A 17639-nucleotide genomic window follows, 5' to 3' on the forward strand; every position below is an offset into this window, starting at 1 on the left:
ATAGGACATAGCCTCAAAACTTAACAAGAAATCTTTGTCATTTATTTATTTAGACTAACTATCTGGTAGCTATTTCAGTCTTTAGATTCTGAAATAAACCACTGGCAAAAGAGAGTCAATCAAAATCCTAGTGGATATATTTTTTAAAGGTATTGATTTGCTGATAAAACTGAACACCCCAAAACCAAATAATCCAGTTAAAAAATGGGCAGAAGACACAAACAGACATTTTTCCAAAGACATATAAATAGCTAACAGATACCTGAAAAGATGCTCAATATCACTCATCATCAGGGAAATACAAATCAAAACTATAATGAGATACCACCTCACACCTGTCAGAATAGCCAAAAAAAAAAAAAAAAAAGAAATGGATTTGCTGATTTACAAAATGAAAAGCAGAAGTTAATCAAAAATACTTTCATGTGATAAAAAGAATCCCATAGTAATAATGCAGTTCTCTAAACAGAATAAAGTTAACACAGACTAGAAGAAAAGGAGGGATATACTGATGCAGTTAAGGCTGAAATGAAACTTGGAGGAACAAAACCATGCATAAGCCCTTGTTTTACCCAGAGCGGGTAGGACTCAGACTTGTTTGGTTCTTGTTATTGTAACTGCATGTAACATATATAGAAGTACTAAGAATATAGAATTGCCAAAACAGGGCGCCTGGGTGGCTCGGTTGGTTAAGCGTCTGCCTTCAGCTCAGGTCATGATCCCAGGGTCCCTGCTCAGCGGGGGTTTGCTTCTGCTCCTCACTCTGCTCGTGTGCTCTCTCTCAAGTACATAAATAAAATCTTAAAAAAAAAAACAATAGAATTGGGGCGCGTGGGTGGCTCAGATGGTTAATCGTCTGCCTTTGGGTCAGGTCATGATCCCAGGGTCCTAGGATCGAGCCCTACATCGGGCTCCTGGCTCAGCGGGGAGCCTGCTTCTCCCTCTCCCTCTGCGTCTCTCCCTGTTCACGCTCTCTCTCTCTGTATCTCTGTGTCTCAAGTGAATAAATAAAATCTTAAAACAAAACAAAACAAAAAAAATAGAATTGCCAAGACAATCCTGGAGAAGAAGAATAAAATGGAAGAACTTACACCACCTGATTTCAAGACCTATTATAAAGCAATATTAATTAAGATAATATAGTATTGGGTAAAGGACAGACAAATAGACCAATGGAACAGAATAGAGGTTTAGAAACAGACTCAAGTATACATTGTCAATTGAATTAGAACAAAGGAACCAGTGAAATGTGAAATTCAACGGGAAAACAAAGATCAAAATCACATCATAAGTATATGCTGAATGTGGGATATAGTTAAGGCCACAGAAAACACAATCTGCCACAGAAAAAAAGAGCTAAGTTGATCTTCAATAAAATTTAAATTTTCTAAAAAAGTTTTTAATTTCTGACCTTCAAAAGGTGCTGTTCTGAAAATGGAAGGACAAATTACGGAATGGGAGTAAATATTTGAAATATATATATATATATATATATATATGACAAAAGACTTGTATCCAGAATATATAATAAAATGCTATAACTCAATAATAATTAAAAACAGACAAAAATGGGAGCAAGGGTGAATGGGGAGTTATTGCTTAATGGGTATGAAGCTTCATTTTATTTATTTATTTTAAAAGATTTATTTATTTATTTATTTTAGTGGGAGGAGGGGCAGCGGGAGAGGGAGAAAGAGAGTCTCAAGCAGACTCCACACTGTCACAGAGCCGGACATGGGGCTCCATCTCACAACCCTGAGATCATGACCTGAGCTGAAATCAAGAGTCGGACACTTAACTGACTGAACAACCCAGGCACCCCAAAGTTTCCTTTTTGTAAGATGAAATGGGTTCTGGAGATAGGTTTCACAACAATGTGAATGTACTTAACATTATTAAACTGCACAATTAAAAATGGTTTAGATGGTAAATTTTAAGTTATGTGTATTTTGCCACAATTTTTTTTAAACGACTTCAATAGTCCCTTTTGGAAAGAAGATCTAAAATTAGCCAATAAGCACATCAAAAGATATTAACATCATTAATTATTAGGGAATGCAAGTTAAAAGTTCAATGAGACATTATTTTAGGATGGCCCAACTTTAGAAAATGACAATATCAATTTGGTGAAGATGTGGAGAACAGGAACTCTCCCACTTTGTTGATGGTACAGTAATAGGATACAGTCACTCTGGAATATAAACTTAAAAATATATATTCCTATGTCCCAGCTATTCTAGTCCTACCTGAGAGTTACAAAAACATATTTTGGGAAATAACTAGTATAAGAATGTTTGTAGCACCTTTTCCCCCCAAAACAGCTCCTAACTAGAAACAGCCCAGGAGTCCATCAAGAGGAGAAAGGATAAACAAATGATTGTTTATTCATACAATAGAATGTTATTCAGCAATACAGAGAAACAATTGCTAGGGATGCACACAATAACAGGGATAAATCTTAAAAGCACTATGCTGAGTTAAAATAAGCCAGACATAAGAGAGTACATACTGTATGATTCCATCTGCATAAGTTTTAAGAACAGGCAAAACTAATCTGCAGTGATAGAAATCAGAGCAATATTTGTCCGGCGTGGGGATGTGACTAAGGTATTGTCTGGAAAGGGACACCAGGGAACTTTCAGGGAGGATGGAAATGTTCTACCCTTTCATTTAGGTGATGGCTACACAGGACAAAACACTTGAAATGATACACTTAATATTTGTGAACTTTCCCATATGAATACCTCAATAGTAAGAAAGTATTAAACTTTTTCTTTCATAGCATTTATTCAAATATGTCATTTAAAGTTTGCGATATTTCCTTATTAATATCTATGTTTTCTACTCTGTAAGTCAGGCACCATTCTAATCTCTGTGAGTGAAACAGTTGACAAGACAGACCAGTCCGTGGCCCTCATGAAATTTATAGCCTGTAAAGGAAGGAGCCCTATTTGTCATGTGCACTATCTCGCTCCCAGCACGGAGCATGGTGCTTGGTGCATGTTTACACTCAATAAATATTTGTGGAGTGGCTATAGTGTAGGGAACCAAGGAAAAATTAGTTATCCATAACTCACTCACTCATCACTCTCTTTCCCTCCTCCCCACCCCTGCCCCCGTCTATTTTTCTTCAATATTTGCTATCCACTCTGACGAGCATCTCAAGTGCCTGTATACTGTGTGGACGTATAGATAAGGATCATGAGCCTGGAATCCCACAGAAGTAATGGCACATGGATGTATTCTAGGCTGGATGGAGCACTAGCTCTCCTCACAGGAAGATAGACTGAGGGCAAGTCAGAGATTTTTCTCAAGACAAGGACTGGATCTATTAATGTGCCTGTACTGGTGTAACTTTGAGATTTTTAGAATTCTCTTTCATTAAACCTGGCCAGTTCACCTTTGGACCAGACAGTTTTACCAGGTAATCCTCAAAAAGCTCGATTTTTGAGTTAGCACAGCATTCTCATGGGTCCAACAATATTTTATTTGTCCAGCTGATTAAATATCTGAAATGAGGATTACTCCAATCGAAACTGTAACCTTCAGTCGAAAGAGAAAAAACCAAAAGGATAAAAAAAAGAGACTATATATTCTTATCGATGTAATCCAGTCCGGGGATATTTCAGGGGAGTCAATTATTAAAAGCTCAGCAAGCTGGTTCAGATTACCAGGTAATTTAGTTAAAAATTAGAAATAATTAAATGTTATCTTGCCAACATTCTTAAGTTCTTTCATCTGCAGCAACTTAAAATTTAGAAAATAAAGTCAAAGTAAAAAATGTTGAAAAAAATTTTAAGAGTAATTTTAGATTGGAAGCTTCCTAAAGCAAGAGCCTGTATTTTGTATTTCTTGTGCTCTTTCCCACAAGCCTTGTCCCAGAATACTTAGCATCATGACGGGTGCTCAATACCATGTACAGCTTGCTAATTTTCTTACTATTTGAAATTTCCTGGATATATTTCTACACTGGACATCATTTACCTTTACAATCACAGTTCCCAAATAAAAACATTAAGTACACAGGTTTAAAAAAATAGTCTATTTTAAAATTGGGCTTTATCTACAAGTGACTTCTAGCATGAAAATGAATGGCTTGGTACTAGGAAAAGATTCTTTTGCCTCCTTTTTCCCTTTGGAAGTGACTGGATACTTGGATCTATTTCCTTACATTCCATCCATGCCCACAAGTGGTCAGACTGACAAATACTTCCCAGCTAGTGTCACCCCTCCTCTTTAATTTCTGCTTGCCTCTATTATAGCCCAACCATACTGCATTGAAAGGATTTGTTTACACATCTATATCTCGTACCAGATTGAGCTCTTTGGGCTCAGGCACTCGGTCTTGTATCCTTAGTATCTAGCAGATGACTGTCACGTACTATCTCCAGACAGGGGCTCAATAAATGTTAAATAAGAACAGAAAGACATGTACAAATATCATCAAAGAGACAAACAGTATCTAAACATTATATGTACTCACAATATAATTGAAGGACGTATCAGCAAGTACTGCAAACTGACGAAACAATGTGTGCCTAGTAAACATCTCATCTTTAAGGACATGAAAGCTAAAATAAAAGAAATGGTGAAATTAAAATGTATAGAAATCATAAGATAAAGCAAATTAATATTATGTTCATGTGGTTAGGAACTACAATTTTCATTGTGAAAGAGATAAAAGTAAAAAATTTAAAATATTAGTATGAGTTTGTTACTTCTTTCATTTTTAGTTATTTTTTTTAAAGCTTTTATTTTTAAGCAATCTCTACACCCAGCTTTGGGCTTGAACGCACAACCTTGAGATCAAGAGTCACATGCTCTACTGACTGAGCCAGCCAGGCACCCCTACTTTTTTCATCTTTAAGACTACATATTTCCCAACCCTGAAAAGGCACAGAATCAATGAATGACAACCCAGTATCAATGAGCATCTTGGAGCCCAAACTGTAGTTTTGGGTGTTTTTTGTTTTATTTTTTTTTTAAGATTTTATTTATTTACTTGAGAGAGAGACGAGAAGACAGAGAGAGCACAAGCAGGGGGAGGGGTAGAGGGAGAGGGAGAGAGAGAAGCAGACTCTCTGCTGAGCTCCGAGCCAGACTCGGGGCTCCATCCTATGACCCTGAGACCATGACTTGAGCTGAAGTCAGACACTTAACCGACTGAGCCACCCAGGTGCCCCCCAGACTGTAGCTTTAAAAACATTTCTCCCTAAAATGAACCAGGGCATCTTTCAGAAATGGCTGTTTCTAGATCTAAGGTAATAAATATCCAAGTTGAGCCTGGGACATTTTATTGTTAAGGGAGTCATCAAAGACTGTGCCAAAAGAACACAGCAGTCAACCTTAAGAGGGCTCCCATTGACTTACGATTGGAGAAACTGAGCATCAAAAATAATGATTATAATGTATTGAAACACAACAAATATGTTAAAAATTTGGGAAATTCTCAGCCTATCCAGATTGCAAACGTTGCTAAAAGTAGGAGATTCACCCTCAGGAAAGCATGTTCTGGAGACAAAGCCACCAGTATGCTGGACAACTTTGGGTAGCCACTAGGAAGGAACAAAAAATGTCCCAGTATCCAGTCACATGGAGGGTCTTAGAAGAGACTGGGTGTGTCTCATGGACCAAAACCGCAATGAGGTACCACTGTATAACTGTTAGCATAACTAAAACCAAAAAGACAGACAATGAGAAATGTTGGAGAGGATACAGAGAAATGGGAACCCTCATCTGTTGCTTCTGTAATTGTAAAATGGTGCAGCCACTTTGGAAAAGAGTTTGGCAGTTCCTCAAAATGTTAAACATAGAATTATCATACGACCTAGCAATTTCTTCCAGTATATACCTAAGAGAACTGAAAACATATGTTCCACACCAAAACCTGTACATGACTGTTAATAACAGCATTATACATAGTAACTAAGAAGTGGAAATAATTAAAATGTCTAAACACTGAAGAATGGGTAAACAAAATGTAGTATATCCATGCAATGGAGTATTATTTGGCAACCAAAAGTAATGAAATACTGATACCTTCTACGACATAGATAAACTTGAAAACATTATGCCAAGTGAAAGAAGCTTGTCACAAAAGGTCACATAGTGTATGAGTCTGTGTATATGAAATGTCCAGAAGGGGCAAATCCATAGAGACAGAAAGTAGATTAGTGGTTGCTAGTGGTTGGCAGCCATGGCAATGGGGAGTGGCTGCCAAAGGATATGGAGTTCCTTTATGGGTTGATGAAAATGTTCTGATTTAGAGAGCGGTAATTGTTGTCCAACTCTGTGAATACACTAAAAATCATCCTTTCAAAGGGTGGTATGTAAACTATATGTCAATAAAGTTGTTATATAGTAAGTTACTATGTGTGCTAAAAAAATGGAAACATGAATAGAAAAAAGCAGAGCAATGATGACTTTAATATCACTATGATGAAGAAAACAGAGCAAAAGATTGGTAAAATAGATTTAAAAATGGTGAATTTCAGCACAGAATTGGAATCTACTTAAAAAAATGAGTAGTCGTCTTAGAACTGAAGCAATCATATATGATATTAAGAACTCAGTACATGGGCTGAATAGTAGAATGGATACAGCAGAGCACAGACAGGATTATTCATGTCAAAGGCAGACCTCTCTCTCTCTCTCTCTCTCTCTCTCTCTCTCTCTATATATATATATATATATATATTCAAAGTGAAGCCTAGAGAAAAAAAAAAAATATATATATATATATTCAAAGTGAAGCCTAGAGAAAAAAGTAGGAAAAACCAGACAGGAGTATAAGAAACATGTGGGTTATAGTCAAAAGGCACAACTTACATATAATTAGAATCCTAGAAGAGGAGAGGCTGATAGTTGATAAGTCTCGACATCTCCGGTGGAGGCCAGTACTCAATGCACTGGCATCATGAATAGGCTGAGGGAAAAGAAACTACCAGCACAGAATTCTACACTCATAGAAAATAATCTTCAATAATGAAGGTAAAATAAAGACATTTTCCTATAAAGGAAAGCTGACAGAATTATTTGCGTGCAAACCTATATTAAAAGAAAAACTAAAGAGAGCTATTTGGATAGGAGGAAGATGATCCCAGATGGAAACACATTGAAAGCAGGAAGAAACAAAGAGCTCACAGAGTAAAAATGTTACTGGAAGTGAATACTGACTATGCCTAACAATAATTGTAATGTTCCATGGTGTTAAACATTTATAAGGAATCAAAATGAAAGTGTGGGAGGGGGTTAAATGGAGTTAAAATATTCTAAGGTTCTAGAATTCTTTCCTTTTTTCTTTTTCATTGAAGTATAATTGATATACACTATCCTGTTGGTTTCAGGTGTACAACATAATGATTCTAAGGTTCTAGAATTCTTGGGCAAGTATTAAATAGAAATTTGTAAAAGACTGTGGTAGGCAAAGGATGTGGGTTAAAATTACAAAAAGAGAAAAGAATAAATAACTAACAAGTCAATAGAAGAAAATATGGAATAAAAATACGTTGATTAGTCCAAAAAAGGTGAAAAGGAGAGAAGAAGAAACAGATTGGCTAAATAGGAAAAAAATGTGTTATGTTGGTAGACACAAACCCAAGGATACAAGTAATCTCGCTAAAAGTAAATGAAGTAGGCCAATTAAATAAATAAGACTGGCAGGTCAGATTAAAAATCCAGCTCTATGCTGCTTACAAGAGACACATTCAAATATAAAAACAAGATAGGTTGAAGGAAAAAATGCACCATGCAATCTTAATCAATGAAGAGTGATACAGTTATATTAATTCCAAATGAAGGAGACATTCAGCCAGAAGGCATTTTTACAGATAGAAAGGAATGGCTCATAATGATACATATAAATGATAACTTCATAAGAAGATAGCAGGATTCTAAATTTGTAGGTATCCATAAATGTAGCCATAAAATATTTAAAGCAAAAACTGACAGAACTAAAAGAGAAATAGATAAATCTATAAACATAGTGGAAAATTTAATACTCCTGTCTTAATAGTTGGAACTGTAGCAAAAATGTAAGTATATAAAAGATATAAAAAACACAATGGATAAACTTGACCTAATTGAAATAGATAAAACACTGCACTCAGTGATAGAATTCCTCTTCTTTCTAAGTGTACATGGATCATTTTTTCAAAATCAACCCTATGCTGAGCATAAAACAAGTATCAAAAATTTTAACAGATTGAAATAATTCAGAATAGGTTCTCTGAGCACAGTAGAATTAATCTAGAAGTACAACTAGACCATCTTCCACTACCTGAAAATAAAACATATCACTTCTAAATAACCCATGGATCAAAGATAAAATAAAATAGAATTTATAAAATGTTTTATACTGAACGATAGTACGTAACATGTCTCAATTTGTGGGATGCAACTCAAGCAGTGCTTAGAGGACAATATGTAGTCTGAAATGTATATAGTAGAAGAAAAAAAATCTGAAAACCAATGATTTCAGCTTTCTTCTTAGGAAGGATTGCAAATCATACACAAAGAAAGTAGAAGGAAGAAAATAATAAAGATAAGAACAGAAACTAATGAAAAGAAAACAAATATATGAGAGAAATTCAACAAAGGAAAAATGATTTCTTTGAAATAAATAATAAAACTGACTAACTCTTAACAAGATTGATCAATAAAAGAGAACACATATTATCAATATCAGAAATGAAAAAGGGGACATCATTAGATCTTACAGATAATTTAAGTATAAAATATGAGGATATTATGAACAACTTTAAGTCAATCAATTTGACACTTTAGCGAAAAGGTAAAATTCCTTTTTATTTTTTTAGATTTATTTATTTATTTTAGAGAGAGAGAGAAAGAGAGAGAGCGAGCAAGCACGCATGAGTCGGGGGAGGGGCAGAGGGAGAGAATCTTCAAGCAGACTCCTCCCTGAGCACAGAGCCAACGTGGGGCTTGATCTCGTGATCTATGTGATCATGACCTGAGCTGAAACCTAGAGCTGGATGCTTAACCGACTGAACCACCCAGATGCCATGGTAAAATTCCTTTAAAAAGACAACATAAATTATGAAATCTACTAGAAATGGAAAATCAGAATAACTCAATATCTATTTAACAAACTGGATATTATTTAAAACCTTCCTCCAGGGATGGCCTATAGACACATGAAAATATGTTCATCATCACTCACGATCAGGGAAATGTAAATCAAAACCACAATAAGATACCACCTCACACCTGTCAGAATGGTTAAAATCAACAAAACAAGAAACAACAGGCATTGGTGAGGATGTGGAGAAAGAGGAACATTCATGCATTGTTGGTGGGAAGGAAAACTGCTGCAGCCACTGTGGAAAACAGTGTGGAAGTTCCTCAAAAAGTTAAAAGTAGAACTACCTTATGATCCAGTAATCACACTACTGGATATTTACCCAAAAATACAAAAACATTCATTTGAAAGGATACATACAGCCCTATGTTTAAGCAGCATTATTTATAATAGCCAAGATATGGAAGCAGCCCAAGCATCCATCAATTGATGAATGGATAAAGAAGATATTTATACATACATTGTGTGTATACACACACACACACACACACACACACACACACACACACACCCCATGGAATATTATTCAGCCATAAAAATGAAATCTTGCCATTTGCAATGACCTGGTTGGAGCTAGAGAGTATTATGTTAAGGGAAATAAGTCAGTCAGTGTAAGACAAATACCATATGATTTTACTCATATGTGGAATTTAAGAAACAAAACAAATGAGCAAAGGGAAAAAAGAGAGAGAGAGAGAGACAAACCAAGAAACAGACTTTTAACTACAGAGAACAAATAGATGGTTCCCAGAGAGGAAGAGAATGGAGGGGGGTGGGTTAAACAGGTGATGGGGATTAAGGAGGACACTTGTCATGATGAGCACTGGCTGTTATATGGAAGTAATGAATCACTATATTGTACACCTGAAAGTAACACTAACACTAAACTAACTAACACTGTATGTTAACTAGCTGGAATTAAAATGAGAATTCAAAAAAATAAAACCTTTCCCCAGAGAATGATAAACATTAACTTAGGATAGATGTTACATTGGAGGAAGAAGAGGCACTAGGCATGGAATGGGCACACGATGGTTTTGAAGATACTGCTAACACTTCATCTTGTAGTAAGAATACTTGTGTTCATTATATTGCTATCTTTATACTATACTAGTATATCTTAAGTATTTTTCTGTATATATTAAATGTTGAACCAAAAAAAAATTTTAGTACAGAAAAAGAAACTAAGAGTAACATGTTTTTAAGGGTTAGAAAGACCTGTGTCCATGACTGAGATCTGTCACTCTTTAGCTGTATGAATTCTGATAAATTACTCAACTTCTTTGAACTTCAGTTTTCTCATAAGAGAAGTGGAGTTAGTATTTTTTGAGAGAGAGAGAGTGTGAGAGCTCGTGCAAGCATGGTGGGGGAGGGGCAGAGGGAGAGAGAATCCTCAAACAGGCTCCACCCTCAGCCCGGAGCCTGATGCAGGGCTTGATCTCACCACCCCGAGATCATGACCTAAGCTGAAATCAAGAGTCAGCTTAACGACTGGGCCACCCAGGCACCCTGGAGTTACTATTTTTAACTACCACCTACAGTTTCAATAAGGATTTGATGCATGTGAAACGATTAGTATTGTCTCGGGCACTATCTAGTAAACTAAAACATTAATCGTATACATTCAACACACACATAACACAATAACACACAATTAGTAGCTGCTAATTTCATTCAGTTTAACAATTTCATGGCAGGCATCTTTGAGATTAATCATTTGTTGCACATATTTTAGCAAAAAGGACACTGGATTTTTCATATAACTTTACCAGATGAAGATGATTGCTTGAGAAAGGATCTATTTCCAAATAACAAAGTGTATCTTTTGGGTAGTAGGCTGGCTAAACTGCGGCGAGGACTTCCGGTTGAGATATTTAGGAATGGATAAATATACTCCAAGAATGAAGTACACTCCCCTCAGCTAAAAAAGGACATTGGAAAATTCAGTTCTGAGTCTTGTTTGGTGATCATAATAGCCTGTTCCCCACACTCAGCCTTGGAAACTGCAAGAATCAGGGGGCAAAAAGGATCGCTGCAGCCCTTCAGAGATTGTGGACCTCCCTCCATGCTCTACCACGTACCACGGACCTCCACATTAAACCATCCCCTCTGTCCCAGAGCCCCCAGTTACTACGCACTGTGGATCCTACTTCTCTGAACAGCACCTTTAGACTGACACCTTCATTTGGTTGTCTGCTTAGCTTTTTTCTTTTTCCTTTTCATTTTTTAAACACACTTAATTTTTTAGAGCAGTTTTAGGTTCACAGCAAATGGAGAACAAGGTACAGAGATTTCCCATATACTTCCTGCCCCCCCACATGGACGGCCTCCCCGACTGTTAACCAACAGAGTGGTACATTAATTACAATCAATGAATCTACACTGACACATCTTATGGCTCAAAATCCATAGTTGACATTAGGGTTCAGTCTTGGTGTCGTACATTTTATGGGTTTTAACAAATGTGTAATGGCATGTACTTACTTTGTAGTATCATGCAGAGTAGTGTCACTGCCCTCAAAATCCTCTGTGCTCCACCGACTCATCTCTCCCTACCCCCAGCCCTTGGCAACCACTGATTCTTCTGCTGTCTCCATGGTTTTACCTTTTCCAGCATGTCATATAGGACCATGGCCTTTTTAGACTGGCTTCTTTCACCTCGTAATATACGTTTAAGGTTCCTCTATGTCTTGTCATGGCCTGACAGCTCATTTCTTTTTAGGTCTGGACATAGCACAATGTATCCATTCGCCCCCTAAAAGACCTCTTGGTTGCTTCCGAGTTTGGGTAGTTATAAATAAAGCTACCATCAACATCCATGTCTGCTTGGCTTTTGATTCCAATTCCCCTCACTTCCCAACCTGGGAAACTGCGTTTTGGATCACCATCAGCTGAACACTCTGAACTTCAGGAGCTAACCCCACACCATCCCCTCACCAGCCCAGGGCCTAGCTTTTGAGAAGACTACAGACAGCTGAATTTAGAGGAAGGCACAAGACTCAGAAAAACCACCGAGTGCCCAAGACTCCAGATTTATTCTGATTTGGCTTTGGCATTTCTTGTGAATCTTGAATTTCATAGACAATGAACGTGTTGTGGGTATACTCAGGTGGCAATGAGCGACAACAAGCTACCAAGGGCCAAATCGTCCTTTCCCCCCACACTACACCCTGACAAGGGCTGAGAACAAAGATACAAGAGTCTAAACCTGTCAGGGGTGAAACTAACGGGACCGGGGAGGGCAGGTGTACCGGGAAAGGTCCTAGGACTCCTGTGACAGGCGACGCAAGCCAGAAGCCTGAGAAGGGAGGGAAGTGGGGAGAGAAAAGGAAAGAAGGGGCGGCGTAGGGTTTCTGTTTATCTAACTTTCCCTGTCCCCCAAGTCCAAGAACAAGGGGGGTTAGAACAGTGAGAGGAAGAGGGAGGAGAGTGAGAGCACAGTGCGCCTGCGCGGGCACGTCGCGTCTCCAGCTCTGCTGGTTGGCGATCTCCCTGGGAGGGACTGCGCATGCGGAGAAAGGAGGAGGGAGGGAAAGGGTGCGGACGTACCCCAGTTTGCTGCGCGCACTCCACCGCCGTGTGGGAACAGCGTGCGTGTAAGTTCTCTGCGCCGTGGCCGGAGTGATGCGCAGCAGTGGGTCCGGCCGGCCCCAGGAGCTCAGCAGGCAGGACCGAGGGATGGCTCAGACGGGTGTCGGGTTGAGGTGGGACACTCACGGCGGCATCACTGCGGCACCGGGCGGGTGGGGATCTAGTCCTGCGCCCATGTGCCACACCTGCACACCGTTTGGGCGGAGAGACGCGACCATGACGGCATCATGCCACGCTAAGAGGAAAGACTAGCTCCTGCCCTGGTCGGCCCCGCTTAAGTTCCATCTTCCTGGAAATAGAGCCAACTCAGCAGAGACAGAAAAGGAGCTTGGAGGTGGAAGCTCTGAATTGGACTGGGGCTGAATATAAATCATGACTTGTCTGAGAAATTGTTGGATTCGACTGTTACGTTACCTGGCCAAGGTGAAGTTTTTCCTCTACAAAACAAAATGATGGCGCCTGATCTAAGATCTGTTACAATGAAATGAAATGACCATTTCAGCGATACAAATCTGCGACTGTACTGTCAATCTCCATCCCCCACCATGATGCAGTACCCTGGATAGACACACTCTCTATGTTATATATTACCTTGAATGAACACTTGGTGATGCAACCACATGAGAGAGACAATGCGTTATGTCCCAACATTATGTCCCAGTTAGTTGATTAAGTGAGAAAACATATAGAAAATATGTAATCATACTTGTTGCTATTCCAAATGTTTAGATAGCAACATAAAGTCTGCAAAGATCAAAATGATGAAATGAACGTAGACCATCTTGATTAACAGCAAATCAACTTGAAGTAAAACTGAGACATTCTTGTAAATGGTCATTGAAATATGGGATGAATCCCATTGGGATAGACACAGCATAAATATTAAGGATCAAAGTGAAGCCCACAGGCGCGCCTAGGTGGCTCAGTCGGTGGCTTAGTCGGTTAAGTGGCTCAGGTCGTGATCTCTGGGTCCTCGGATCAAGCCCCACACGGAATCCCACGACCGGCTTCCCGGTGGGAGGTCTGCTTGTCCCTCTCTCTCTGCGCCCCCCACTCGTTCTCCCTCTCTCTCTCAAATAAATAAATAAAATCTTAAAAAAAAAAAAAAACACCAAAGTGAACCCCACAGAAATAAGTAAGGGAAAGAGAGTCTACTCAGTTTCAGAAGTAGTCCAAAATCCACGTTTGGGGAAATGAAGTGCATATTTAAGCCAGTCTCAGTCTCAGTCTCTTGTTTCTCACCTGTATTTATATTCTATCCTTAGAATAACTGTATGAGGTAGTTAGGGCAGGTATTAATATGCACATTTTTCAGAGCACAGAGCATTATCAGCACAGACGTGAAACACAAGCAGGAGTGCATGTTACCACAAGGAGATCTTTCTCTCATCACCTGGTGGTATTCCCGCTAGCATGTGGATTCTCAGTGTACCACCTGAGACCATTTCAGGGTGATGTATGCAGCAACGTATAGGATTTCTTTTTTCTCCCTCTCTCTCATACACACAATAATAGTGTAAGCTTATGAGGTGCTGTGCAAATGTAGGGCATTATCATCCTACGAAGTCCTGTGTGAGTCTCATGCTTGACCTCTGACATCAGACCAACACTGAATCCATCCTGTCTTGGATGCTCCTTGACTGTGAGAAAATCTTGCAAAGGAACTTCCAACATGTGATAAAGAGAAGAGAATCTGGGTGACATTATGGCCGGAAACAAGAGAATAGAATATAGATGTTTTAAATTAACATGTTAGGACAAGGGAAAAAAAGTAGGCATTTTCTCTACTTGGTGTTGCTTTTAGCCTTTCCAGAATTTTACAGTAGTCACTTACTCCACTTTTAAAAAGACAAAGGTGACGTAGGGAAGATAAATTAAAATGATTATGTGAGTGAAGAAGAGATCTGAGAATTAAGGAATCGGTGCTGTTTTGTCTGTAAAAGAATAGAGGATACAGTATATAAAACTATTTTATAAAGAAGATCTAGACCAGTTAAATATTATCATGTGCAAATAAACAGGAAACTCTTTTAATAGCCCTATGCGGGAAGATGACTAGGTAGGTCTGATTAAACCAGATATCAAGAAGAGGCTGTCTATCCTGTTGATCCTTTAAAATTGAAATATGGAGATAGGGAATGTAATAGAATATTGAATTATTTTTTCTTTGAAGTGACTTTGACAACTCTTCTATTTAAGCCAAATTTTGCATTTCTTTTTAAAGGTGTATGCTGGTATTTTATATTAATTAATATGCACAGAAAAATGTACATTAGTCACTTTTTAAAAGATGATTAGTCACATTTTTATAAATAGAATTTATACATATCACCACATACCTATTCCTGAGAATATAGAATTTCTTTTCCCAGTTTTTGTTTATCTGTTCTGATTCTTTCTTAAATCTGTAATAGATTTATAGATGGTTAAATGTTGTATTAGCTACAAACGAACAATTATGCTTCATTATTACCAGTACCTTTCTGTCTTCTTTTTCTCTTTTTCTAAATTAGCCTTTAGTACTTGTATTTGCTCCTCCAAAATATGTCTGTCTTCAATCTTTCAATAGAAAACACATCACAAAGTGAATTACATGAACAATATATTCTTTCTCCATAAATCTTAAAAGCTATTTCTATTAAATAGCATGCACATTCTACCTATCAAAAATAATTTGAGGGAATAGTGAGTTACATTTACTTGCAAGTCCCCATAAATTGCAAGAATTAAAGATCCCATCCTCCATGTCCTATAAGTGATTCATTTAAAGGCAGCCAGTTCTAAGCAATATTACAAAGCAATCAAAACTTATCTTCATCACCCCTCCCCTACCAGGTATCCCTTTTTCTAAATCTTGTTTTCTCTCTCTTACTGTGACCTCTCCAGCTCATTATAGGCAGGACCTGCTCCAGTTACTCTATTTTCTTTCCTTCTTTCTTTTTTTCTTACCAAAACTGTTCTCAGGAAAGGATCTGACCAAGTCAATCACATTAGAGCTTTATGTCACCCATTTCTCAGGATTGTTTATATATTACAAGGGGACAAAGTTTGGCAAAAGGAATGAATCTCTAACAGTGGAATTGTAGGCATATCACAAATGAGAGAGATTTCTTTGGATCCAGCCCGGACGTACCCCGGAATCAGACTACAGTGTGAATCAGGTCTTTGTCTCTTCATGAGACCCACTCTCGGTGTAGCTTTCAAAGTCATTGCCACTTTTTAAGAATAGCCAGCATCAATATAAACAATAAGCATGTTAATAGTAATGGTCATATTAGTCATTATTATACCTTAGCCACTGACAATTTCACCTTTTCTTCGTGTACCGCAGCTGGTTTTGCATGCCTCACCTGGCGTGAAAATAAACCAACGTAAATATAACATTTCAAATCAGTGCATAAAGATGTAGTTTTTCTGCAGCTTAGAGATAGGCAACTGAGTCTTAGAATATGCCAACCATAGTCCTGCAGGGGTCTTCTCTGCCTTCCCTAATGTATAAAGCCCAGGGCTTTTGTACATTGCCTTTGCAACTGGACAATCACAGTCCATTAAAACCAACTTTCCCACTACCATCTTTTTAAAGTGCATTTCTCTGCACTCCTATATTGGCCAAATTTTACTATTATACTTTTTTTTTTAATGAAGTGGGCAGTTATTAGTGTAGTGATAACCTTTAAGGAAACTTTATTTTAAATGATGATTTACATGATTGAAATGATAATTATAATGACTTTTCACTAGTGTTATCTCTCTGATGTTAAGAGCAGATGGCAGTGAGAAAGCATACTGAATATAAAAATCTGCTTGTTTAGCTATCTCTGTGTTCCTACACAAAAGACAGAAAAAGGTGCTCCTTATTACTACCACTACCTCTCTGGTGGGTTCTGTGACCCACAAGGCCCTGAATCTGTTGCCCGTCTTGGTAAGGTGGGCTCCACCCAGGAAAGTCTAGAGCCAGGTCCGGGAAAAGGAGCTAGAGAGTGCTGCAGAAGAGAGTAAAAGGAACTTAGAGCTAACTTCCCCTGAGTAATTAGAAGGACTGGGAAGAGAGAAAGAGAGTGTGTGTGTGTGAGAGAGAGAGAGAGAGAGAGAGAGAATGGCCAGGCAAGGCCACAAGGCTTGGTGGTGCTAGCGTCTGGTGACATTGTGGGTGACCGGTGTCCAGGGGTGATGGCCACTATTTAATTTGAAATGGCATCTTGGTGATGCCTGGTCCCTGTCACTTACCTTCTTCAACCTCCTCAAATTTACATATACAAAGGGGTCCTGCGAGCGGGTTGTTTTAATAGACATCGCATAATTGGATGAAATTCAAGGTCTGATTAAACAAAATGGGAACTGGGATGGGAAGCAGAGCACAGTGACACTCAGAAACTGACTTAGTTCAGTGGAAGAAGGAGCTAGACACGGCGACAACCAGCAGATGCCGTGGGCATCTGCAGAAAACCCGGGACATGCTCTAGGCTGCCACAAAGCACAGAATGGGGGTTTGAACCAGTTTTATTCATATCCGAGGGAACAGAGAGAACCCTGCCAACATCAGCTGCCACAAATTAAAAATAACAAAATTTGTAGCAACAGCCCTAAAAGCTATAGTTTATTGAGTGCCTATTATGTGCCAGACAGTTAACATATATTACGTTTACTTCTATATGCTACCTATTGACTTCTTCATTCATATTACTTTAGCTTTTTGTAAAGATTTTCTTTCTTTATTATTTGAGAAAGGCGCATGTGCAAGTGGGGGAGGGCTGGGGGGAGGAAGAGGGAGAGAATTTCAAGCAGACTCCATGCTGAGTACGGGCCCCAGTAGGGGCTCAATCCTATGACCCTGAGATCAGGACCTGAGCCGAAATCAAGAGTCGGCGCTCAACCAACTGAGCCACCCAGGCGCCCCTCATATTATTTTAGATTTTTCATAATAGATAATACATGCATTTTTTAAATG

General features: G+C 38.4%; 1 protein-coding gene across 1 annotated transcript in view; it reads right to left on the reverse strand.

Moving 5' to 3' along the window:
- The window catches only part of C6H10orf67 (chromosome 6 C10orf67 homolog), a 159794-nt gene that overhangs the window by 25731 nt on the left and 116424 nt on the right, over window positions 1-17639 (reverse strand). Inside the window, exons 16-18 of the mRNA XM_078075241.1 lie at window positions 15171-15250; window positions 15031-15096; window positions 4484-4571 (exon numbers count right to left, since the gene is read on the reverse strand). Coding sequence (XP_077931367.1) covers window positions 4484-4571; window positions 15031-15096; window positions 15171-15250 — 234 coding nt within the window. The remainder of the gene's footprint in view (window positions 1-4483; window positions 4572-15030; window positions 15097-15170; window positions 15251-17639) is intronic.

This window comes from Halichoerus grypus, chromosome 6 (genome assembly GCF_964656455.1).
Source record: "Halichoerus grypus chromosome 6, mHalGry1.hap1.1, whole genome shotgun sequence".
Taxonomy (NCBI): domain Eukaryota; kingdom Metazoa; phylum Chordata; class Mammalia; order Carnivora; family Phocidae; genus Halichoerus; species Halichoerus grypus.